This window comes from Lotus japonicus, chromosome 2 (assembly GCF_012489685.1).
Source record: "Lotus japonicus ecotype B-129 chromosome 2, LjGifu_v1.2".
In the NCBI taxonomy this organism is placed as follows: Eukaryota; Viridiplantae; Streptophyta; class Magnoliopsida; order Fabales; family Fabaceae; genus Lotus; species Lotus japonicus.
In genome coordinates, this window is record NC_080042.1 from 85,698,536 (window position 1) to 85,725,836 (window position 27,301).

Genomic DNA, 27,301 nt, shown 5'->3' on the forward strand with positions numbered 1-27,301 from the left:
TTCAATATTCAATTGAATGCCCATTTGGATGGAAGATGTTCCTGGTTCAGTTTTGATTTTGAGCTTCTTTTTTTTGGTCATTTAGCATTTTTTTAGTTCATGTCGTTCTTCATGTTAAAATTAATGAAATTCTGGGCTATGTATATTTCCATTCAAAAACCTAAAGAGTTGGTTGGAAAATGACAGGATTAAGAATCCAAGCGCTAGAAGGTGCAATATGCAATATGAATATGTTTGGATAAGTTTTATTCACCAAAAAAAGGTTAAATAAATCATCATGACAATTTAAAAAAAGAGTTTAATGGATATGCACTGACAGTGTAAAATAGTTTTACACAGACATCCAATTGAATTCCGCCAAATCAGAAAATATCTTATTCTTTTAATTAAAATTAAAGTCAAATGTAATTATCTCTCATATGTGGCATGCTTTAATTGGATGACTGTGTAAAACTAATTAATAAATACTTTTCCCATTGAAAAGTTGACCAAAACATTTAACCATTAAAAAGCCAGCACGATTATAGCAAAAAACAAGAGGCCCAAGACAATGTAACATAAGGTCGTGAAGAATTGTGCTTTTTCTTTATAAAAAACAAGAATTAAGCTTTTTATATTAAATTTGAAAAGTGTGTCAAAAAAAATTAAAATATTGAAGGCAGCCACCGTCCAGTGAAACAGTCAGAGTAAACAGCCATTTTGGTCCCTGATTGTGTTCACTTATGACGGACTGGTCCTCATACTTTGGAAATGTCGTTTTTCATCCTTGAATGTGTTGCCGTCGGTCAAGTTAGTCCTTGATTGTGTTTTCCGTTGGTCCCTCAGACGGAAAAGTCCACATGACTTATTTTTTTTCCAAGTAAGCATCCTATGTGGCACCTTCTCTTTTTCCCTCCTAAAAAATAATGTCAATTTCATCCCTAGCTTCATCATCATCAATTCATCATCATATTATATATCTTCTTTCTCCAGACTTCATCATCACTATCAATCTTCATCTTCTTCATCATGTTACCCATAAAAAAAAATCATCTCCCACACATTAACTAAAAACCTAACACATACACTCTTAAGTCTTAACCTTACACACATAACAGGATCAATAACAATTTCATATACATGGTTACCACAGGACAACATTCAGCTCCACAATCTATCTTCCCGTTTTTTTTTTAATTTATATGCATTACGCCTTTTAATGCAATATTTCAAAGCTTCCTCTCCAACAACAACAACAACAAGGATCTTAATACATCAGAAATTTTATTCACAAGTTCCTCTCCAGCAACAATAAGAGTCCTCCTTCCATTCTGTCTCCTCCTTAAAATAAATAAACCCATATAAAAAATCCACCCCCATTCTGTCTCCTCCTTCCACAAGAACCCAGATGTTCAAACCAGAACCCAAATCTTCAAACCCAGATCTTCAAAAATCAAGAAGAACCCAGATCTTTAAATCCACCCCCCATTCTCTTCCGCGGATCCGTCACACCACCACCATCCATACACCTTAGGCCTGCCGTCCTCTCCACCAATCCTCTTCACTGACCTTCAAACCCCCAAATCACCATTGACCTTCGAAACCCAAACCCCAAACACCACTGCCACCACTTCCCCTCCTCCAATCGCACCACCATCACCCAAATCGCTCCTCGATCCGCACCACTATCACAGAGCAACAACTCCCTAAAAAAAAGCTCTGACCTTGTTTCCTGAAATTAGCCATGCCCATAACAAAAACAGAACGACCCAGATGAAGAAATTGGAAAATTTCACTCTAAAACATAGCAGAGGCACAAAATAAACCGATCTTTGACACTGATTTTTCAGAATTCTCTGAGCAGATGGAGAGAGGAAGAGAGATGAAGAGGGGTTTAAATATGAAGAAGGAGGAGGAGGAGGAGGAGGAGGAGGAGGAGGAGGAGGAGGGAGAGAGAGTGGAAGCGTGAGGGGCGATTTTGGTACCATGAGGGACGAGTTTGACCTGTTTTTTGGAAGGGAAAAAGAGAAGGTGCCACATAGGATGCTTACTTGGAAAAAAAATAAGTCATTTGACATTTTCCGTCTGAGGGACTAACGGAAAACTCAATCAAGGACGAACTTGACTGACGGCAACACATTCAAGGATGAAAAACAACCATTTACAAAATACGAGGACCAGTCCGTCATAAGTGAACACAATTAGGGACCAAAATGGCTGTTTACTCGAAACAGTCATTCTCGAGTTACACCAGCAAAAAAATTAAAGGAATTTTTAATGTCCATTATCATACTCTGTTCAATACGTGGTTCACTCTTAAGCCATGACATCCATCACACATTAATATTTGAAAATCTAAATTCTCATGATGAATGCAATTCAGTCATTAATATTTATTTATTATCAAATTATGACAAGATCATAATTTATGTAAGAGATTAGGAGCACTGAATATTAGAGGGGGTGGCCATAACATGTCAAATTCTCACCGACCTCGTCATCATCATCTTCCCCATTCTTTCTTCCCTATGATTATTTTTCATCACAAACACAACATATTTTTTTTTAAAATTACCAGGATATTCGACAATTGTGAAATTAATTTTCTCATGATTTGAAATGCTAAAGTCCGTTGGGGTTAAATATGTTACAAGCCCCTAACATATTGCGTCATACATCTCAATTCTCAATTATAACTCATGGTTCTTGACAATTTTTTAATTCAACCGAAGATAAATGATGTTATGATACTCACATGATCAGTTTACATAATTTTTTCACATTACTTTTGATCTTCTTAAATTTCTTAATCACATTTAGTCTTTCCAAGTCTTAATGGACAACTTGGATGGAATCGTCACTGAATGCAATTATGCAAATAGTACTGTATCATATAAGGATGAGTTGGGATCAAAATATTATATTTACTAGTTTACCCATCCATCACCATTCATCCTAATTACTAGTATTGATTTTATATTAACCTATAATTTGATTTTAACGGTGTTTGATCATTGGTTTATCAGCGGAAGAAATTAGTTTTGGTGTATTAGAGTATAAAGAAGTCGCATACTGTATAAATAAATAAATATATATATAATAGTATATAAGTTAAATGCCCCATCTTAAGTGCCTTAAGGTTTTGTGCTGCCTAAATGGTCTAGAATTTGATCATTGACGCCCCAACTACTCTAATAAAAATAAAAACAAAGTTAAATTTCAGCACATATAATAGGTCGGCATGCATGTGTATTGTTCAACTTCAAGTCCAACATCTTATATGGTTCTTTTTTTCGATGAATTGTCAATTTGGGTGAATTCGACTCTAATTACCACTACGAGACATGACATGCCTCTAAAACCACATGTTGCTTATAAATGTACGTACTTACACATTATTCACCAGCATACCCATGGGCGGATCTACATTGAGGCTAAGTGTGGCTTCACCAGTTTTTTTTTTTTTAGAAAAAATTTATATACCATGGAGTGTAGTGTTGCAAAATAACAAACTCAAATTCTATGTCACTGGAATTGGACCAAAAAGGCTATTAAAGCTTAGATCCAATCGTTCTAATGTCTCCAATTTACCAATACTTGCAGGAATTGCTCCACTTAAGTGATTATTTTTCAGCGCGAGAAAGCTAAGCTTCCTTAACTTTCCCAGTTCAGCAGGTATACTCCCAGTAAGCTTGTTATAACTAAGCTGCAAAACTGTATCATTTAACAGATTAGAACAATTTTGAGCTATCTAATATATAAAACAAAAAAAAGGAAGAAAGAAGTTCAAGACTGTACTTTTACAACTTGCAAAAAGATGAGACAATCGAATATTCACATGACAAGAACAAATAGTAATGCATCAAATTAGAGCTTAAAACGACGGTAAATGAAAATAATTATTAATACACGCCGAAAAGGGGAAGAACATGAGAATTTGGGTTTGTTATTTTGTTATTAATTATTTTTCACTTTGGTTCTTTTGTTATATTTCGTTGTAAGCCTAGTCCTTCTTGTAACCTAGTCCGTCTTGGACGGTAAACTCTTCTATTTCCATGAGAAACTTTCTCTCATGGTTTTATTTATAATATTTCTCTTTTTTGAAAAAAAAATATTTTCAATACATTTTAGTCTATAATTTCTTTTATGTTTAGCTACACTGATATATAAAGTCTGGATCCGCCCCTGAGCATACCTCTCACAAAAATAGCAGGGATCATAATCTTTTAAGAGGAAGTGTTTTGTCTCTACTAATTGAACTAACATGTTGGTAGCTCTTATGGTACACCCTTTACGGACCCGATTTCCAAATCCGCTTGAACTATTTGTCATATAAGATTTAATTTATTGAGTTTTATAAGTGGGCTCGAACCTGTGGCTAGGATCATTTGAGCATGCAGTGTGTTCAAAACTCATTTGATTTTAGTTTAAGGTACGTCCATATAAATTATTCTGGCACACCTTCGTCATCCAACGAAGACAACAACTACTCTGAACTTTCTACAATAAAAATAGTAATGATTGCTGTATTAGTCGATCTCTTTGGTTTTTCAGGATAATATATCTTAATCTCTTTGTTATTCTATTATGCAAATATTTCTTGGCCACTAACTTTGATGCTTCAGTTCAGATTGAATTTCTACACAGGGTTAATCAATTTTTTTAATAGCAAATGCTTCAGGTAAAGTCAATTTTAAAATGTACAATGAATTAAAAAATAATACATTTATAAAATTAAAAATTAATTAAACATTTTAACATGTCAATTTTTTCTTTTTCTGGACAATCAATAAGGAGTGGGGAGAATAGTTATTTTTACCTAATGATATATTCATGTGGTAATGGTGGCTATAATGTTTATCTAAATATTTATCATTTCTAAAAGGGAGGAAAAGTTCACGACCTAAATGGGAGTATGAATTATGGATGGAGAGATTACTAGAAAAGTGCAGTTGAATTAATATCATTGATTTTACCCCACCACCATGTGCTTGAGATAGAGTTAAGTGCACGGAACTGTAAGACTACCCACAATGGTGTTGAATGTGGGTAGTTTAATGTTGAAAGTGGGGTTTAATGGTGTTGAAAGTGAGTGTTGAAAGTTAGAGGGAGGAGAGAGGTGTTGAAAATTTTCAACACTTGTGAAACCTGCAACATGGGACACGTGGATAACTCATTGGTTTCATCAAAGTAAAACCCAGGGGACCGTAGTCATTAATTACTCTTTGCAAAGCCATTGTGGTGTTGCTGCTTAATTTGCCATACTGATTTTCATTACAAGGACTGCTAACAACACTACAATGTGGCAAAAAGATAAATTGCTAACACTACAAATTGAAAAATCACTATATTTTCAATATTAATCTTTTATTGATTTTCAAAATGCAGTTCCAAACTTGATTGCTTGTATCCAATACAAAAACAAAAACTGCTCTCTCTGACATCTCCACAAAATTAATTTTGGAATTAAAAAAATATTTTAGATGATTTCCAGATAATTTTTACCCAAAAAAAATTGATTTAAAAGTTTCACTAGGAAACACACAGAAAGCCTACACTCACATGTAGCCGTTGATATGCAAGAACCTTTTTAGGTCACAGTGGGCCATGTCTTATGTGTACATGATCAAGTGCCGTTGAAAGATGGACCTGGCATGGTGGGGCCATGCAAGCGAAACCAAGCTAATATGGGCGGCAAAAAATTATGTTAATCTCGTCATTACCAACAAACCCCACTTAATTTTTTTATTAAAAAACAATAGAATTTCATACAAAGCATCACTAACATGTTACGTTAGAGAGACAAGCAGAGACTCACTTCTGAGTAAGAGCGTTATAGAATCTCTATGATGAGAGTTGCACACCAATTGAAGTTCTTCTAAACGTAGAAGATAAAATTCTTAACCTATGCGAATGTGAGAGTTAAACTCGAAACTTACAACTAATTATGCCAACCGAGAAACCCACTTAAGTTATTGGATTAATTTTTCAACATTTCTCCCTTCCTCACATTACTTAAATACCACACCACTCTATTCTCAAACTCCTCAAACCAATCCATTAACCACACTTGCAACAGTGCCTAGTGAGTGAGTATAGAGCACAAACCAAAGATGGCGAAGGATACTGAGGTTCAAGAACAGGGTGAATACTCTGCAAAAGACTACCAGGATCCACCTCCGACTCCGCTTTTCGACCCGGAGGAGCTGACAAAGTGGTCCTTCTACAGAGCTCTCATAGCTGAGTTCATAGCCACACTTCTCTTCCTTTATGTAACGGTTTTAACTGTCATTGGCCACAGCAGGCTCAACAGTGCTGATCCTTGTGATGGTGCTGGCATCTTGGGTATTGCTTGGGCCTTTGGTGGCATGATCTTCATCCTTGTTTACTGCACCGCCGGTATCTCTGGTATATATGCTTCTCCTCCCCTCTCTTTCTTTTTCATATGTCATAAAATAATTTTTTTAATTTAATCAAATAAAAAAAAACTATATATTTGTTCATGAGCAAGTGAGGTATTTTGTAAAAATTGTCCGACTCCTGAGTTAGCTCGACTCAACCCACACTCATACCCATGAGTGTGGGTTGAGTTAGAATAATAGATGCTCATATTTAAGTGAGTTTTTTTTACTCAGCCGCTCAACTTACTAGACTAGTAAAGTAAGCGGGTTGGAAGTGAAGTGAATCAGTTTTTATTGATGAAACATAATTTTTTACACAATTTAGTGTGATTCAAGGAAATTTTCATTTTTCATTCACATATTTTTCCAATTTCTAGCATTTTTGTATATTTTAATAAATTTTTGTTAATATTTATTTTATGTTTAGATAAAAGTGAATCAATTCATCTAAAACAGCTGGTGACGAATTGATTCGAATTATGACTTTAAAGGCTTACACTAGAATAGAGAGCTAGCTCGACTCAACTCACTTTTGTTCGAGTCCATCGGAACTAACTAGTAAAAAACTAAAAAATTGTATCATATATTTTATAAGTTTTTGGTTTGTTATATATGCTGTAAATTTGTTTCTTTTGGTTGTTTAATTTGATGGAGATGTGTGATGTGTGTGGAATTGATGGTTGCAGGAGGACACATAAACCCTGCAGTGACATTTGGGCTGTTCATAGGACGCAAGGTGTCTTTGATAAGGGCACTTCTATACATAGTAGCACAGTGTTTAGGTGCAATCAGTGGTGTTGGATTGGCCAAGGCCTTCCAAAAATCATTCTACAACAGGTACGGTGGCGCTGCCAATTTTGTGCAACCTGGTTACAGCAACGGCACCGCTTTGGGTGCTGAGATTATTGGCACCTTCGTTCTTGTCTACACTGTTTTCTCTGCCACTGATCCTAAGAGAAACGCTAGGGATTCCCATGTTCCTGTAAGCTATCTCAATTAGTTAACCTTATGATATAATATAATGTAATTTCACACTCACAATGTTTAATTTCATTCACTAACTTATATATATGTTGCTTTGGTTGTGAAATTATATAAAGGTTTTGGCTCCACTTCCTATTGGATTTGCTGTGTTCATGGTTCACTTGGCTACAATCCCTGTTACTGGTACTGGAATTAACCCAGCAAGGAGTTTTGGAGCTGCTGTCATCTACAACGAAGACAAAATCTGGGATGACCATGTAAGCTTCCTTATAAATAAACTATCTCTAATTTGTCCTTTTACATTTTCTAACCAAAGAAAACAAACTAGCTAGTGTGGAAAGTTAGGTAGGTTCATACTTCATAGTTTTAACCTCAAATTTTTAGTCCATGTTTTGTAGCCAGAATTGATTTTGGGGTGAGGCTTTGGGTAGGTTCCCAACAAGGAACTTCAAAATCAATTCTTACCTTGAAAACTTCATTTTAAATGACAATAGAGATGTTAGGGAGTTATCTCGGAAAATTGATTTCAATTTCAAAATCAATTATGGTTGAAGCTAAAGAGAGTAATTTATGTATTAACCATAATCAATGGTGAGATTTGTAGATTTGACAATATCCCTAAGAAAAAATTTAAAAATCATTTTTTCACAAATTTATCAAAACATTAATCACTTTCACTTTCAACTCATTTTTGCTATGATCAATCTTACCGAAATCAACTTTGTTCACAATCAATTGTGACAACACTTATCTAAACACGCACCTAGGTTTCATATTGATTCTTCTAAAAGGGAAATTTATCCAATCATACCATTAGACCACACTCTCCAATTATGATGGAAAAAGAGAGAAACTCAAGTTAAACTTTTGAGTTTTTCTCTATCATAAAAGGGTATGACTGAGAATGATGTACAAACTTAGGATGTGAGAATATAATCACTTATATATGTTGATGATGTTCTAATTTTGGTGATTTGTTTTATGTGATGACAGTGGATTTTCTGGGTTGGACCATTTATTGGAGCTCTAGCAGCTGCAATCTACCACCAATACATTCTCAGAGCAGCAGCTATCAAAGCTCTTGGATCCTTCAGGAGCAACAATTAAGCACTTAAATTAAGCTATGGTGTTAATTTCCCCCAAAAGAATAATGATTCCCATGGTATTATGCTGAGGAGTGCAAGCCTGTCCCTGCTGGTCCCTTTAGGCCTTATCTAAGTCTTTTCCTGTTCAGCTGCAGCTGTGTAGAGAAAAAAGGCTAAACACAAGGGACCATGAAATTGTAGATAAGAATGCTTGTGTCCAAGGGTGTATTTTTATCCCTTTTGTGTCTTTTCTTAAATTTTAATGTATGTATTTGTCAAGTGTTGATTTTCTCTTGTGCATCCTTGCTCATATTTCATTTTGCACTTCTTGATTGTTATGTGGTATATTCCTCGTTCCCTGTTTCAAATTTCGCATCAAAAATTTGCTTGATTCTCAAAACTTTATCAGTTATCTATGTACAATGCACAATGACATGAGTATTATTATTTATATAATAGAGTTTGTGGTCCTTCTGTTCACATAGCTTATTGCTTTGGATAGAGGAAGGACCAGGACCATGTGTATCCAAACATACCCTAATATTAGTGGCAAGTCATTTTATTGCTTTCTTTTCTTTTCCAGTTTATCATCCCTTGTTAAAATACTTGACCTTACATTGGAAGAAAAAACTATAATCTATTATAATATGTTTGAAAATCATTCCATAACCAATTTTAAAGCTGAAATTAATGTTAAGAAGAACCTTCTATCAATATTTTTTTTAATGTTAGAATTGATTTGGATAAAAGTGTAACCAGTTCAAATATCTGTGGTTATATTAAATATAACTTTTTCTTACCTTTTCGATGTAAAGAAAAATGTAGGTTTTTGGATTACCATACTTTGTTTGTAGGCCTAATTCTTGAAATTTCTCTTGTGTTTCTGTCTTACAAGGTAGGATTGTGTCATCATCGATTCATCACAGGCTTGAAAACAGAGAGTGACTATTATGGCTAAACATTTAGTGTCCTTTCATGATTAATTAGAAAATTTCTGCTGTGCTTTAGTCCTTAGCAATTAATTAAGTAAGCTTCAGTAAGTTCATTCACCTAACTATAATCTTCTTGAACCTTCATATTTGTCCATTACCAAAAATGAACCAAACATTATTCGCTCATTTCGTTGTCTTTTTACCTGCAATTAGTGTCTTTCAATATATTTGGGGTCCTTGACAACTGTTCTATCTTTGACATTTTTATAAATTTCTGTTGTGATGCTTATCCTAAAGTATATTATACAATTGTACTAGACTATGAGCTTCACTCGAAAGCTAGCACTTCATAAGATAATCATTTTTTTTTTGCCAGAACATTTTATTTGATAATCTAACCTTACTTTTGTGGTGGTGGTTATAGGAAGTGACATGAAACCATGAAATTTTTATAAAAATGATTGACGTTGTAATGGAATATTTAAGTAATGGAAGAGATAGAAAAGAAAAAAAGTAAACATGTTCGGTGGATGGATTCGGATTCCTTGGTAACCTTTATTTCATATATATATTAATAGATTGATGAGCTAACACCTTATCTGCACCATATTTTATGTGCTCATCATTTTGTGGCCATTTTCATATGTGGCCGATTACGTGTGGTGTGGCTTACTTTGATGATCGATTTACGATCAGGATTTGAGTTAATTTAGATATATACACGGGACTCTGTTAATGTGCATTATCACTCTCTTTTTTTTTTTTTTTTTTTTTTTTTGTCATTTATCACTCTTTTCAAGATAAAAGTAAATGAAGCTGTGAGATTAATTTATATGCATCGACGGTGTAAATAAGTTTTACACCATCATTCAATTATAACCTTTCATCTTCTATTTTAGATATTATTAAACTCAAAATTAATTGTGAAATAACAAAATGGAGGGATGTAATTGAATGATGGTGTAAAACTTATTTACACCATCGATGCATATAATTAAATTAATCTCATGAAACTATTATAGGGAAGTCAATGGATACGGGGTAACGGGTGGACATAGATAATATATACTCATCACTCGCTCCATATGTAAAATTTTATATCCATACGTCTATACTCACATGGATATCCATTGAGTGAGTTTTAACCAGATTTTATAATATCTGTGATATTCATGGACACCCGACACTCATGAATATAAATGAATTCACATATATTTGTTCAAAAGAAAATTATATTAAATATAAAATTTAACATTGGACTTTACAGTTAATCAATGTGTTAAGGAAAATATTTATTTTCTACATTTTTTGGGTCTAAGGACATTATTTTACAATTACCAATGTATTAGTTTACGTGAAAGAAAATTATAACTCAAACACAAATTCATTAGACATTTAATGTTATTGGATGATGAATTATTTAACCCAAACTTTATCACGGGTCATTTAGACAATCCCTAACTAAATTGATCAATATTCAAACACATTAAAATGTTCATCATTAAATGAATGAATCTAAAATGTTTTTTTCTCTTATTTATAACCGTGTATTTTGACATAAAAAATGGATACATGACACTACTCACTCCTGTAACAGAACACTTCAATCTTAGGAGGAGAAAGAATGTGATTAAAGGGGATGTTGCTAATGTTCCCATAGAATCTGAGCCAGCAGCCACGCCAGATTACTTGTCGGCATCTGTTCTCCCATTTTCGGAAATCGCCATTTAACAGGTGGCCACCCGTTTCTTGTCTTCCAGTTCTCCTCTTTATTGGTTTGCTTCATATATAATGACATACCCTGCAAAATGCTTTAGATGGGCGTACATGATATGGGCATACTCTGCGGCATATATTTTTCTTGGCAGTTTGCTCTTTTCAAACGTCTATCCTTTTACATGATGAGGAATAGATAGATAGTTGGAAAGATACTCGATAGATAGGCAGTGCTACTCGGAAATTGTAGGTCATTTTATTTCATGCAATATACATGGGATCGAATAGCAGCCATAAAGTGTTGCTCCTGAATTTCAGATCTGTGCTGGTTGCTTTGCCCATTTGGTGGTTGCTGTTATATACATGTTAGGTCAGCGTGTAGTCTGTAATCGTTTCAAGTGTGTTTGAATACTTGTTGAGTGCAAACTTTCATCCCAAATTCTTTGAAGAAGTTCTTTTACCTTTTATTTGTTTGTTAATATCTATTTCCATTGGAGCCAACTGCAGATGTTGACATTTTTTTTTTTAACTTTTTCACCATTTTACTTTATGTTAAGTTGGAGTTCATCATCCCACTATTTCATCGAATTTATTCTTATTTATTTATGCACATGCTTCACATAATTTAAGCGCAGCTTACATGAACTGCATTCCGTTTTGTGACGAAAAATACACTCAAACTTTCAACAACTTAACTCTCCAACCAATGACGGGTCATGGCCATGGGCTTTTCAGTTTATTGTTAGGTGTTATATCTTTAGCATACAAGTGGGATAAATAATCCACTATAATGTTAATGAATGAATTTGAATCAAAATCAAATGGCTGATGGCCAAGTTCTTTGATGTTAAGCAGGCAAGTAGAGAGTCACTTAGTTTAAGGGGCTTCATACATTTTTGCCATTTGCTTCTGTTGTGTAATTATGCAATGGGCAGGCCAACAAGTCATGAGCTTTAACATTTTTGTCTACTTTATAAGTCATTTATGTATACATAGATTCACCGTCATGCTGAATCAAAGATCGTTTTCTTGTGGTGTATAAATTTTGTTACATAAACATGATGAGTTGCTAGTTATGGACTTATGGTTTTCGTTCTTCTTTTGAAAACAACTAAATTATGGATTCATGTCTCCGATGGAAAATGTTTGAAGATAGATATGTCATGAAAGTTTCCTATTGATGGATACAATCATACAATCAGACATGTCATCAAGAAAGTATTATCTGACATGATCTGCTATTTATTATTTGGTTAAATTAAGTTTTTCGTCCCTATCTTTTTCCATAAATATGGTTTTCGTCCCTCGTCAGAGCAAGACGTGGTATTGGTCCCTATCTTTTGCCAAAATGATCAGTTTTAGTCCCTCCGACCATTTTGGTCAACGCCGGAGCTCCGGGAAGTCCATATGGCATTGCCACGTCATTTAATGAGCTTATCTGGCTTTCCTTTTTCTTTTTAATTTAAATTCTAAAAAAAACATAATTAAAACCCTTAAATTTAATTAAAATAAAAAAAATCAATTAACATAAAACATAAAAAAAAATATAAACCTGCACCTCTCTCTCTCCAAAAAACAACATCATTGTTCATTCTTTCTCCTCATTCCCTATCCCTCTCCTCATTTTATTCTATTCTCCCTAAACTCCCGAGGTTCCATGCTCATAGGGTAAATCACTAAACTCAAGTTGGAAATCAATTATTAGAGTGAGAGAGGAATAAAAGAAAGATAAATGTGAGATATGATTAGTGATATAATGAGAAAAAAAGAAAGAGAAAAATAATGAAAATGAGATGGAAGAGAAACAAATGTGTGAATATATCATTATACTCATAGTCATAATCAAAACAAGCATTATCTTATGCTTGTAAAAAGTAGGGTAAGAACATATGAGAATTAAATATAATTATTAAAAGAAAATATATTTTTCCAACATAACAGTGGGCAGAGGAAGGCTTAGGGGTGAACATGGGCCGGGTAGATCCAATGAACCCATCCAACCCAATCCGATCTAATAGAAAAAATGCGGGTTGGATTGGGTAATCGGGTTAGTCGGATGGATTTTACTACAACCCAACCAAGTTCGGATCGGATTTCGGATTCACTTCAAATCCATCCAACCCAACCCAGAATCCATACATATAATAATAAACTTTTTTATAATTTTACTCATACTTTGAGTGCTAGTGTCGGAGTAATGACTTTTTAAAATTTTGAGACTTAAGTATTTGTAGTTATTTGTCATATTTGAACTTAGAGTATTTGTTCGTAGTTATTTGTTACATGTCAATATATATTATTTGGCATGTTGGAGACATCTAAGTTCTAGGTGTCATGACATGACATTTAGTGTTGCTTTTCACTTTTTAGGTACTATTTATGTTAGATTGTTTCATATCATTTGGTAATGAAGTTTTATGTTTTCATGATATTTGGTTATATGTCATTTATGTGGTATTACTTCATGCTATTTGGTATAACTTTTTGTGTTATTTTCATGTTATTTAGTATTATAACATATTTAGTATTTTTTATAACTTTTTCTGAATTTATAATAATATTTGCAAGATTTTTTAATATTTCAGATATATTATTATTTTAATATAGTGACCCAATCAATTCATCCAATTCAATCCGAACTTCGTCAGGTTGGTTCGGATCGGGTCCGAAGAAGAAATTCGTGAAATCCAACCCAACCCAGACAATTTTGATCGGTTCAGATTTTATTTTGACTCATCCAACCCAACCCATGTGCAACCCTAGGAAGGCGCACACCACACGACACAAACAAAGTAACAATGTTAAAGTGGAAGAGTGGAGGTTGAACTAAACCAACCAGTTAAAAGTCAACTCTTGAAGTGAACCCTTGAGGGGCATGAAGCTCCTCCGTGTTTTATTCAAAACCTTTCTCCGAAACCGCGTGCCGCCGCCGGACGTCATGATACGCGGGTTCGCCGCCGCATGGACTGAGACTGAGAAGACGAATTGGAAGGGTTTGGCTGATGAGACAACTTACAACAAGCTTGTTCTTGCATGTTGCCGTGATGGGAGGGTTGAGGAGGCTCTTGGGATTTTGAGGGGCATGGCTGAGTCTGATGAGAACACTTACACGTCTCTCATTCATTTGTTTTGCGACCAGGGTCAGTGTGATAAGGCTTATAAGGTTTTCGCTGAAATGATTGATACTGGGTTTTCGCCCTCGGTTGCTACTTACAACGCGATTGTTCTTGCATATTGCCGTGATAAGAGGTTTCGTGAGGCTCTGGGGATTTTGAGGTGCCTGATTGAGAGGGGTTTCGAGCCAAATTTGATTTCGTTCAATGCACTTGTTCAGGGTTTTTGCGGGAAAGGGAAGATGGAAGAGGCTGAGGAGCTGCTTCAGGAGATGAATCAAAAGGGTTTGGCCCTTGATGACAAGACTTACACGTCTCTCATTCATTTGTTCTGCAACAAGGGGAAGGTAGAGAAGGCGTTTGAAATGAAAGCAGAGATGGTTCACAAGGGCATCTTGCCTGATGCTGACACATATGGGCCGCTTATAGGTTCCCTCTGCCTGCAGCAAACACTGTCGGAAGCTTTTGATCTCTTCCAAGAGATGCTGCGCAGGGGTGTGTCGCCAGATAACAAGACTTATACTGGTTTGATGAGTGCTTATCGTCTTCAAGCTCAATTCAGTAAGGCTTTTCATTTGCAAGATGAAATGATACACAAGGGGTTTTTGCCTGATTTTGTTACTGGGATTTCAACCTCTCATGTTACATACAACGCCATTATTCATGGCCTTTGCTTATTGGACCGGGCTGAGGAGGCTCTGGAGATTTTGAGGGGCATGCCTGAGATCGGCTTGTCCCCTGATGCTGTAAGTTATAGCACTGTTATATTCGGGTTTTGCCGAATCCGGGAGCTGGGGAAGGCTTATAAGTTGAAGGTGGAGATGGATAAAAAGAGCATCTCGTGGCTGGGGCTCTGGGGGCTGTATGACGACATAGACAAATCAGTTATGCAAGGCCTGTCGCATGAGGATACTTTTTCTAATTTGATGAGTGATTATTTAGCTGAAGGTCACTTGGAAAAGGCTTATCTTTTGGAACGTGAAATTAACTACTTTGATTATTTGCCAGTTGATGTTCACTATAGTGTGTTTTTGAATGTACTTAATAAGAAAGCTAGGATAACAGAAGCTAAGCACCATCTTTTGTGGTTTATTTCTCATGTGTGTTTGCGTATGCCAACTTTTATAATATATGATACTCTGATAGAGAACTGCAGTAATAATGAATTTAAGAGTGTGGTAGGGCTTGTCAAAGGTTTCGGAATGAGGGGTTTAATGAAGAAAGCAGCCAGAGCTCATGACACAATGCTTGAGGGGAATTATAAGCCAGATGGAGCAGTTTATAATTTATTAATATTTGATCATTGTAGATGTGGTAATGTTCATAAGGCGTATGATATGTACATGGAGATGGTGCATTATGGTTTTGCTCCTCATATGTTCTCTGTACTTGCTCTTATTGAGGCTCTATGTTGTGTTAGAAGGTACAATAAGATGAGCTGGGTCATTCAAAACACATTGAGGAGCTGTAATCTCAATGATTCCGAGCTACTTCAAGTACTTAATGAAATTGACGTCAGGGAAGGTCAAACTGAGTATCTTCGGGGTGAGCTAGCTGAAAGAGCAATGGATGGCCTGTTACTTGATGGTAGAAAGGGTTCATATGCTTCAGCAAGTACCTAATAACTTTGGCTTTGCTTGTTGAACTATGTTACCATAAACCTTGAGCTGAGTCTTCCGGCTTGCATCTAGCATGCTTTGGCTTGGAGACCTGCAATATGGAAAGTTCTCCCTTGCTCGGATAGCAATTTATCATCTTCTGCCTGGAACTCTACCGCTATCAAAGACCTCCTTCTAGACTAGGTCATGTAGATCTGTTTTTTTTTGTTTTTTTTTTAAATTATCAAGTCTGAAGTAACTTGCTTGGAATCATAAGTAGGAACTGTTAGCTTTTTGGTTTTTAAATCAAAAAGTCTTTCTTTCTGTTCTGTTGCTAATTTACTCATGTTTTTCATGTTGTTGGGAATCATTGTTGATGATTTTATGAATTTCAATAAGTTTGAATGAGGCTTGCTGAAATCTGGAAAGTATTATCTGCCATTTATTATTATTTCACATGGATGACAAAATTTGATTATGTTATCCCTATACTCCCGGGGTCCCAAGCTCAGGGGGGTAAATCACTAAGCTATCCGGGATTAGCGTTAGAGTGGAGATGTTTTTCTCAAGTTCTTTCTGTCTTCTTATATACACTTTTCTTGTCTCTTGGGTTGTTGGGGACTTGGGGGTTGTTTCACTAAATTTATGTGCCTTGTTACATGTTAAATGCGATAATAATTTCTCTTTGGAGGTTACGGGTGGCTATTTACCATTGGGAGTTATTGCGCTTGGACCCTTGAGTTTCCAACGGTTTTCCAACAGCTTCTCGGGCTAAGGATACTTTGAATGATGGCTTTTATGAGACGCTATGCATTTGGTCCCTTCTTTTCAATTGATTTGTTGCTATGCGAGAACTCAGGAGGGACACAATCCTCCAAGCCCTTAAGCGTGCACGCTTGATGGGCTTTAATATAAGTGCTCCTTTTCGACCGGGTTGTCGCTATGCGAAAACTCGGGAGGGACACAGCCCTCCAAGCCCTTAAGCCTGTGCACTTGGGGGGTTTAAGATAAGTCAGGTTCCTCCTTTATGTCGGGCTATTGTGTTCCCAGTAGCTCTTTGTTTTGCCATGTCGGGGCCGAAGAATCAGATAACTGTAGTATTTCCACGTATCATTTAAATTCAGTGGGCTCGAGTCTTTGGCCTCCCTCAATCTTTCCCGTACGAGATCACTTTTATACCAGAAAGCAAACTGAATTTCCCAGCAGTAGGAGCAGCACCTTATGTTCCCATACGACAATGCGATTACCTTGCCAGGGGATTTCCCCTCCAGTGACTATATGGACTGCAGTGCCTGTATTCTCTCCACCACCGGCCACAATGTTCCATCATCAAGAAATGCGGGCTCCTCCTGTACGAGCTGCTCCACCGGTTAGTACTCGGCAAGCAGTTCCAGTATACACTGCTCCCCCAATTCGAAGATATGTACCTGCTCCGATCTGCAAAGGTAGAACTGATGCAGAGGCTGAGAATATTAAGACTGATGCAAAGATAGAACCAACTGTAATTCCCCCAGCCAGGAAGATACAACTTACAACTGTTTCATTCTGGGTTGCAGGCTTGCAGCTGAATTCATGACCATTTTCTTTTCAATCTTTTTTTCTTGGTTTTTTGTTTTCTGGGGTATGATTCATTTGATGTTATTAGTTAAAGAAAAAAATGATTAGTTTTTTTTGTTGGTATTTTGGGTTTTGAGATCCTGGTGAATTCTGAAGGGTTGAGAGAGTTGTAAAAGCCATGTGGCAAAGGACTTTTGAGATGGAGAAGGTTAGCTTCAATGATTTTTCTATGTGTGTTTTTACATACTTTTTTTTTTGTTTTTTCTTTATTAATTAATCTTTCTGATAAATTCTTTGTTGGTTATGCAAGTTTGTTAATTAATTTCTCCATTTGTTTTTGCTCACAAACGATTTCCTGTGAATGTAGGGATGCTTTCATTCACTTGCAGTGGCAAATTACTTGGAGGCACCTTCTTTTTCTTTCACATTCACGCATTTTCTTTTGCTCGCGCACGTTTTCCTTCATTTGCAAGTGTGTGATTTCCTTAAATCTCTTTTAAAATTTTGTTTTTATGTGATAATATACCCCTCTGATTCTATCATGAAATAATTGAGACATTAATTTTAAGTATGCAAAGTTTCCTGCCTCCAACAGAAATTTTGCAATTTCTATATTTGTCATGTTACTGATTTTGAGAAAGTAAGGCAGGGAAAATTGTTTGGAGAGTTGTTTGTGTGGGGATAATAGATTTACAGAAATTTATAATAGAGTAGCCGAGGCTTTTCTTTCCTGTTTCTTCTCCCTCAATTTCGATTTTTGGTTCTGGGTTGCTGCTGAGTTCCCAACCGTTCTATTTTCTCTCTTGTTCTTAGTATTGATTACTGAGATTTGATTTATGCGAAGTTTTTAGTTTAAGAAAAAAGATTATTCCCAAATTGTATCATTGACTAGCTCTTATCTGTGACTGATAAAAGCATAATTATTCTGTTTTTATTAAAATGATAGTAACTAAAAAAACATTCCCGTTGGTTACTCTACATGATTAATTTCCCATCAGGGACATTCACCATTGGGCTCACCAGACGTTCTCAATAGTGACACCCTTAAGACTCCTTTGACAGTGATCAAAGAGTCTTCAGAGAAAATCGAGGATGACACCTCCCAAGTTGCTCTCTGGTGGGGTCTGCAAGTAAGAATTAGTGTGCTGCCTAAAGGCCTGATGGCCAAGTTCTCTGATGTTAAGCAGGCAAGTAGAGAGTCACTTAGTTTAATTTAGTTTTTTCTAATTTCTCTTGATATTTATTTACTCCATTACTTCTTGAGCCCTGACCATATAATTGTGCAAATGTGATATGACAACTATAATGCTAGAGATACTAAAAAAGCTTCATTAATACTAGAGATACTTCAAGCCCTCATGTTTTGTGATATTTTATATGTAATCTGGTTCTGTTCCCCCATTTCTTATATTCTGTTCTGAAAATGGGGAAGAAATGTTGGATTCAGTTATCTATTTGGTGAAAAATGTGTAGGCATGCTGGTTCTGAAGTAGAAGTGCTTCTGGTCATTTTGAAAAATGGGTTTTACTCAGATAATTCTTTTCTATTTCCTTATACCTAACATTTTGGGTCAATTTCATTATGATGTTAAATTTGATGTGTACATGCTTTGTGTTTTTGGCATATGTGACCCTTCATTCTGGTGGTGCAGATTGTCTCTTTGAAGAGTCAGAATGTTAAGTTAATTAGGGAGATTGGCCAACTTCTGGAAGATCTCAAACTCAAGAAGACACCTCAACTTTGGACTTGGTTGATGACAGTCTGGTAAAGAGATATACAGTTTTTCTTCTTTAAATGTTATTTTCATTCTAATTAAAAAAGATATTTGTTTTATTTTCCCTTGATTTAAGCTTCACTTTTGATGACGGGCAATCAGAATTTTCCCAGCATCCCAACGCCTTGGCTCTGACCTCCTTTTTCCATCTTCACATCCTTTCTGATCCCAGGGAGAAGCTTTACAAGCCCTGCACTTATGTTATTGAAGGTACTTGCAACATTTTTTTCTTGCTGAAATCCAATTGAGCAAACTAGTTTTGGGCAGCAAATAATTATTCTGATTCTGTTGGTTTGGGAATTTAGGAGCTTATTTCGTCATTCCATCCATAATTTGCTTTGGGAAAAATGTAAAAAGATAAACTTTATGGCTTTTGCAACCAGACACCATCAACTATAGTTTCATTCTAATTAAACCTTAAATTTTAACTATCATCATAATAGGTCCTTTGGTTAACCAAGAGCTAACTTGGTGGTTAATAATCAAGAGTGTTGATCAATTTTAAGATTCAAACTATTGATTAAAATGAATGTAGTTTTCTCCCAAATTGCAACTATACCTTCCATGCCCTGTATCCATGCGTGGTTCTCCGTTTGCTCCCACGAAGAACATTTTCTCTGTTTCGATCTTACATGCCAAATAGTAACTCAAGGGAGAAAAATAGAAGCACTAAAAAACTAGCATATCACAGTCCAAAAATATCATTCTACAAAATTAAATTCGTTAACATGTGTCTGTCCAATGTTTATATCTATCTGTCTCTCTGATTATCTCACTCAATCTCCTGTTGCCACTCGATTCCTTGAACAAAAGTTATAAAACAGAGAAAATAAGGGGAGTGGGTTGGATACTGTACCGGTTCTAATGCTTTGTGAAAAGGTTTTGCAACATGTAGCTGAATGACAATTTGGAATGTGGACCGTGCAATGTCTCGAGGACAGGTTACATGACATGGCTACTGATGCGGAAAAAAAGACCAAAGTTGTTTTGGGAAATTATCTGTTACTTTGAAGAACTATGATCACATTTACTGATCTTTCTAACTGGAACAAAGTATGACATGCAGCCCAGTGCAATAAAATGAAAGAACAAGAAGAGAAAATTGAATAAAGAAGCATTGATGCTTTAAGAACACATTTTAGCGGTGCCTTTTTTCCTTCCCCGGTTCCTCTATGAACCGTTTACAAGGTTGAAAGAATTTTTTTAAAATTAATGGTTAAGATTTATTAAGGATCAAAGATGAGGATTAATTAACTGCTATTCAGTTAACTCAGGTTAACAAATTACTTATTACAATGAAACTCAAGTTTAAGGATTAATAGAGATGAAATTAAAGTTAAAAGAGTCTATTTGCAAAAGGGTTAAAGTTTAAGGGGGCTTCATACATTTTTGCCGTTTGCTTCTGTTGTGTAATTATGCAATGGGCATGCCAACAAGTCATGAGCTTTAACATTTTGGTCTACGTTATAAGTCATTTATGTATATATAGATTCACTGTCATGCTGAATCAAAGTCCATTTTCTTGTGGTGTATAAATTTTGTTGCATAAACATGATGAGTTGCTATGTTATGGACTTATGGTTTTCGGTCTTCCTTTGAAAACAACTAAATTATGGATTCATGTCTCTGATGGAAATGCTTGAAGATAGATATGTCATGAAAGTTTTCTATTGATGGATACAATCATACAATCAGACATGTCATCAAGAAAGTATTATCTGACATGATCTGTCATTTATTATTTCACATGAACGATAAAATTTAAATCTATTCTCCCTTAACTCCCGAGGTCCCAAGCTCAGGCTAAATCACTAAGCTCAGGTTGGGGATTAATGTTAGAGTGAAGATGTCTTCTTGTAGACTCATTTCTGCTCTCTTGGGTTGTTGGGGCGTTTCGCTAAAATTATGTGTCTTATTCCATGTTAAATGCGGTAATAATTGCTCTTTGGAGGTTACGGGTGGCTATTTCCCGTTGGGAGTTATTGCGCTTAGACCCTTGGGTTCCCAACGGTTATCCAACGGCTTCTAGGGCCTGGGTACTCCGAAGGATGGCTTCTAGGAGACGCTATGCATTTGGTCCCTTCTTTTCGACCATTTTGTCATTATACGAGAAATCGGGAGGGACACAACCCTCCAAGCCCTTAAGTGTGTGCGCTTATACCTAGCGAATTCATTTCTTGCTTTCGAAGGTTTCTGTGGCACTCAGCGACGCTTACGATCATATCCCCCACCCTGACCTCACCTTGGAAAACTCGACCCCTGAGGTCAACCACATTTGCGAAACATTCCTTGTGTACTTATCCATTGATAATATACATATGTATTTCTAGCTAAGCTTGTTAGATGTTTCTGTTGTGCAGATACGGGAGCAGAGGAGTCTGAAAAGTCAATTTCTCTTGAATGGGAAGAAGTTCAGGGTATATCTGCCTTATATATTGATGAAACATTCTTTCTTGAAGTGCTCTTGAGAGTTCTACACCAATGACCATACATGCAGTGGTATTAACAAATTAGTAAATATTAAATTAGGTTGCTGAACTGCTGAGGGGTTAATGCCATACTATGTAGGAATCTTTCCATGTTAATATATGTTGTTTTAGCCTTTAGGTTCCCCCTGTAGGTATAACTTGGGATTAAGCCTAGGGCTGATGATAGTGGTTGGGTAAGTTCTCTCAATAATGGTGTGAATTCATGATTTGAGCGTCACAACGCTTAGCGTCAAAAGCTGTGTTTGGTTAACCAGTTTGACTAAACGCTTACCGCAATAAACACTTATTGTATATGTGTGCTGTTTATTCATAAGTTTACTTGAAAAACTTATTGAAATCAGCTCAAACTAACTAACTATTGTATAAGTTCTTATTAATAAGCTAATTTGAGAAACTTATAAAAATAAGCATACAAGAGCTTATATGTAGGTTATAAGCTATTTTATACGCTTAACCAAACAGTTTGATTAGCGTATTAATAAGAACTTATACCTACCTATTAGTTATTAATTTGTGTTTGGCATAGGCACATTGATGACCTCATATTTGATGATTTGGTTTCTATAGACTATAATACTGTTATGGCATGGATCAGATGAACAATGGAGGTTTATAAATACATAATACTATATGTATAGATCATATGGCCCTTGGACCATTGCATGTTTATTATCCATAATACTAATGCAGTGACATTCAATTTCTCCTCTCTCCTTTTTTGTCTTAATCCTATTTTTATGCAATAGCACATTTCTGTGCATTATGGTAGCAAGATTGAAGTTTGAGGACCTGACTATATATATACTTTTCCATGGACTATCCCTAACACTGTTTGTCTTTTTTCTGTTTTGCAAATAACACAGTATGGATGGTGTGCTTTTCACACTGAAGGTGCATCTGACCATGAACCACATCTTTGCGTCCACCTTGGTTTGACAAATTAAAGGTCTCTTCTAAGATACCCTACTTGTAAATTTACATTCTTATTTAGCATGGCTAGGGGAGAATGATAGGATGATAATAACTTTATAATGTTGAAAGGTATTTATAACTCTTATCTATTTTAATGTTCACTCTTGATCGACTTCCAATGCGCATTCTTCATTGATAGGTAAATAAAAATTAAGAACTAATATGGATTAAATCAGTTGGAAACTTTTGTATATCCGAATTAAATCTCAACATAATGGTGGTCTTTGGTTGAAAAGATTTTGTGCATGATATATTACTATATAATTTTAAGTAAATAACTAATTCTAGTAGTTATTCATATTTCGTCGTGAATGTCATCTATGATGCCTAGTTATCTTTAGTGTCTGAAACCAATGGAGGATCTCTTCAATGCCGTCCTTAAGCATAGTTTAATCTCATTGCTACTTGTTCCTTGTAGTTTTTCGCTTATCATTTCTACTTTATCCCAATTTATTAATTATTGGTTAAACTATCTTATAGGACTTTTTTGGGGACAAATTTAAGTCCTTTGTGGGAAAGATTCCTCATTCCATTAAAAGGTAAATAATTATATTAACTCCTTCTATTGTGGTTTTCCTGTGATCTAATACTGTTAGAAACTGAAATTAGGCCTTAGGGAAATACTGAAACTCACTTCCGAACTGAATTTGTATGATATTGATGCCGAATAATAAATTATCATGAAGAGAACAAGTGGATGGAGGTTGCGTTAACAAGAATCTAGAGGCAGCATTTGGGCTTCTATTTTGTGATGCTCTGCTTACTGTGGATGCCCTGTAGGTCTGGAGATATGATTGTCTCCCCTCCTCTCTGTTCCTGAAGTAGAGGAGTTTTCACTAGATCTTGAAACCATTAGGCTGTTTTAATCACTGTAGAAACTATTATCTTCTTCCAATCCTATAACCATAACCATTTAAGTTCAGCCTACTCCTTTGTGTCTTGTTTAAATTTGATTGTGTATTGGTGTTCCATTTGGTCATCAGAAAATTAATTGAAAAGTGAAAAGGATCGAAAGTCATGGCATATTCCTCCCTCAATTATCATGTGATTACAAGATGTATGCTTGTTTAAACTTTAAATATGTTGACGTGGGTCGAGGTTTAGATGATTGATTGATTAAGTATACGTAATTGAACAAAAGCGGATGCGGATGAACCAATGAAATGAAATCATAAGTACTAAAATAGCGGAGTCTTTGGGCCTGTTTGATAACCCTTTTTAAAAAGAGTTCTCAAAACTGTTTTGTAAATCAATTTTTGGAAACTGTTTTTAGGGAGAGATCGGAGAAAAAACTTGTTTGATAATTCTAATTTTGGAAACTGTTTTTAAAATGAAAAAACAGAGAACTTGTTTGGTAAAATCATTTTGAAAACCTGTTTTGAAAACTAAAAAATTAAGAACTTGTTTGATTGTGTTGTTTTCTTTTATGAGATTTTGAGACTTAAATTGACTTCATATTTGTATTCTTTAATAAAAAGAAGACATTGTGACATTATCAAACAACTTGAAACTGAAACTGTTTGTGTTGAATGCTGAAAGCGATTTGCAACAACTCTGTGCCGAACACCATGACCAAGAATGAATAAGAACATTGCAACTTTTTCATCAACAAACACATCCCTTGAGTCACTTAAGTAGTTTTTCTCCCTCAATTCATTACAGAATCTAACAAAGCATGGCTTCCTCATTCGAAATAAATCAAAGCAAACTGTTCCTGATCCATTCAATATTTCATTAACAAATTCACGACCAGACAATTTAGAATCATTCACCACTGTTTTATTCAAATGATTCTGGTAATAATCATAAACCATATTAATCATTAGCATCTCTGCCATTTCATCATCACTTGAACCTGAAGAATCTCCATCAATATCCATAATGGAAATAACCTGCCATTTAATTTATATAACAAAATCTCAATAACTAAATCATAACAAAACATCCAGCACATTTAATAATCATATATAATTAAAAATCCATCACATTACAACCATAGTAAAATATCCAACACACTCAATAACATAAAAATAAGAAAATATCCAGCGCATTCAAATTCAACACAAAGACATTAAATAAAGTACTTAAGGAGTATATCTCCTAACAAACACAAGATAAGCAAATTAAAGTTCCACCCCTAAAGTCTATGAAGCCATGCATGTCTCATTTCAGCGGACATAGCAAGAAACATCTCTCTATATTCAGCCTCCTTAAACTTTTCACAAGCTTTCATATAGGTATCCACTGAGATGCCTTCAATTCCTTCAAGTGCAGTCACACACTTAGTAATTGAATAATCAGGCGTTACAATGGACGAAGTGGCCTCCATAATATGACCCCTATACCTTTCAGCCCTTGCCTTGGATGCATCAGCCCATGCTGCTAGTGCATCTCCCATTTGCATTGTTCTAGTACTTTTCTTAGATTTTCCCTCTTTCTCTTGAATTTGGCGCTTTCCACTACGAGTAATGCGCTCCAATTCTTGAACATCATCATTAGAACTATCATTATCAAGGTTAACATGAACCCCATTGTTGCGGTATTGATTTTCAAGCTCAATTTCTTCATCTGTGTTGGGTGGGTCTTGGGTAGATGAATGGTGAAGAACTCCCGTTGCAGTATTTTTGTTAAATATAATTCCCAGTAAGTTATAATGGTCAAGACCTCTCCTTTGAAACTGAGCAGCTTTATCATGCACCTAAAATAATATAAGTAATAAGTTAATTCACTAAAAATATTAATAAATAAAGTGAACAATAAATCCGATGTTGATTACATACATACCCGAATATAATCTTTCCAAACTTCCTCACTTGCGGTGACAGTGTTGGTTTCAGGATCCCACCCAAATCCAGTGTGATTCACAAGTGCAGAGAATTCGCGATACAAAGCTCGCAACCTATGCATCTTTGCCTTCAGTTGTTCTTTTTTATAAGAACTCTTTGCTTTGAAATTTAACTTAGTGGTCATGGAAGTCCACGTTCTAGTATTAAATACACCATTTGGCATATTTCCATTTGTCACTTCATCAACCATAATATCTATGAATTCCTTAACAACTAATTTAGGCCATAACTTGGAGTCAACATTATCAGCGTTACTTGCCATCTATTACAAATTCCTTCACAAGTAAGTATACAAGAGGAGAAAGAATAAAAGAAAATAGAAAAATACAAGATCAGTAACAAGAATAAACCAGTTGCAAGAAAGATACAGGGGGAGGGAAAGAAAAATCAAGAACAATCCGTATGGTACCAATCAAAGAACATAACCAGCAATAAATAAACCCCTCCAATCCAATATATATCCAATATATAATACCCAGTATCTATCCAAAGCAATAGGCAAAAACCACTCACGCACACTCCTAAGTAGCAATAGGAAAAATTCAGTTGCAGAACAAAAACCACTCACGCGCACTCCTAAGTAGCAATAGGCAAAATTCAGCAGCAGTAGAGATAGCACGAAAAAGCAATCACAGAATTTTCAAGCACCCATATGAACAAAAATAATGCTCCACCCACTGCACCCATATGAACGAAAATTATACCCCACCAACAGCCTCACAAAACTCACCCAAGAAACCCAACCAAAACCCTAGATTCAAGTATAGAAACTAAACCCTAAACCCAAAGAAATTAGAGAAATTGAAGATGATAGAGAAACTAAGAGGAACCAAATCAACAGAAATTAAACCAAACTGAGATTTACAAGAGAATGAAAAAAAAACCAACCTGAGATTTGGATTTTCCACTGCTGCAGATAGGTTGGGGAAGGCGTTCCAGAAGCAATGGGAAGACGTGAGTGTGTTGAGAAAAACCGATCAGATAAGCGTTTTGGACTTTGGGTGATATTTACCAATTTTGCCATTACTGAAAACACCTGTTCTCCGTGTGTTTTCTGTTTTGGAGAGAGAAAAGCAAAAGTGAGAAGCAAAACACCTTTTACCTCTTTCCGTTTTTCAGTATTTAAAAAGGAAAATTGAGAACAGTTTTTAGAATTGAAAACTGATTTTTAATTACCCAAGCAAGTTTTTCAGTTTTTTAATTTTTAAAAAGTGAAAACAGTTTTTGAAAAGTGTTATCAAACAGGCCCTTTATGTTCCTTCTTCCTCTCTTCTCACGTGAATTGTTATTAATTGGTCTATCTTAATCTTTCAGCCATATATTTCTGTCTTGATCACGTCAGTTAATGATGGAGTCTATTAACGTTACTGGAAATGTTTGACAGCATGCATGGTTCGTGAAGTAGTTGAAGAAATCGGAGTGCCCCCTCGAAACTGAAAAATCACCTCATAAGCAACAACAACAAAAACGCATTAATTTTCTTGAAACTGTTGTAATAATCACTGCACGGCTTCCTTATCAGATCTAGGACTAGGAAAAGACAAACCTAGTTTCCAAGCTTTCATCCTCATTAGATATATTCTGATAGTCATTTCCGTATTCCTAACCTATGAGAATATGAGTTATGACTTATGAGAGTTAAAGTGGAACCTAATCTATAATAATCAGTTGTGTTAACCAAGTTGACAATTGCATTTGGTTATTGAATATAGGCTACTAGTAGCCAAAATGTAATTCTTTAATTAAAGAGTTTCGCACTTCAAAGTAATTTCCAACCTTCCATTTCGTTTAATTTAGATGAAAAAAAAAGCACCCTGGTTTTGATAAATTCTCGGTTATGATTTTCTACCTCATC

At 35.4% G+C, this 27,301-nt stretch overlaps 3 protein-coding genes across 3 annotated transcripts; 2 read left to right on the top strand and 1 right to left on the bottom strand.

Annotated features, from left to right (window-relative positions):
* Positions 1-6,014: 6,014 nt before the first annotated feature.
* Positions 6,015-8,740, top strand: LOC130740405 (aquaporin PIP2-7-like). Its single transcript, XM_057593003.1, has 4 exons — positions 6,015-6,387; positions 7,067-7,362; positions 7,481-7,621; positions 8,358-8,740. Exons 1-4 carry the CDS (start codon positions 6,093-6,095, stop codon positions 8,469-8,471), a joined length of 846 nt encoding a protein of 281 aa, XP_057448986.1. The 5' UTR covers positions 6,015-6,092; the 3' UTR covers positions 8,472-8,740.
* A 5,232-nt stretch (positions 8,741-13,972) lies between these two features.
* LOC130737163 (pentatricopeptide repeat-containing protein At5g39710-like) lies at positions 13,973-15,832 on the top strand. Its single transcript, XM_057588927.1, has one exon. The coding sequence runs from the start codon at positions 13,973-13,975 to the stop codon at positions 15,830-15,832; it is 1,860 nt and encodes a 619-aa protein (XP_057444910.1).
* An 8,451-nt stretch (positions 15,833-24,283) lies between these two features.
* LOC130740406 (L10-interacting MYB domain-containing protein-like) lies at positions 24,284-25,762 on the bottom strand. Its single transcript, XM_057593004.1, has 2 exons — positions 25,385-25,762; positions 24,284-25,298 (listed from the first exon to the last, which is right to left on the bottom strand). The coding sequence occupies exons 1-2, from the start codon at positions 25,706-25,708 to the stop codon at positions 24,738-24,740; spliced, it is 885 nt and encodes a 294-aa protein (XP_057448987.1). The 5' UTR covers positions 25,709-25,762; the 3' UTR covers positions 24,284-24,737.
* Between the last annotated feature and the right edge of the window lie 1,539 nt (positions 25,763-27,301).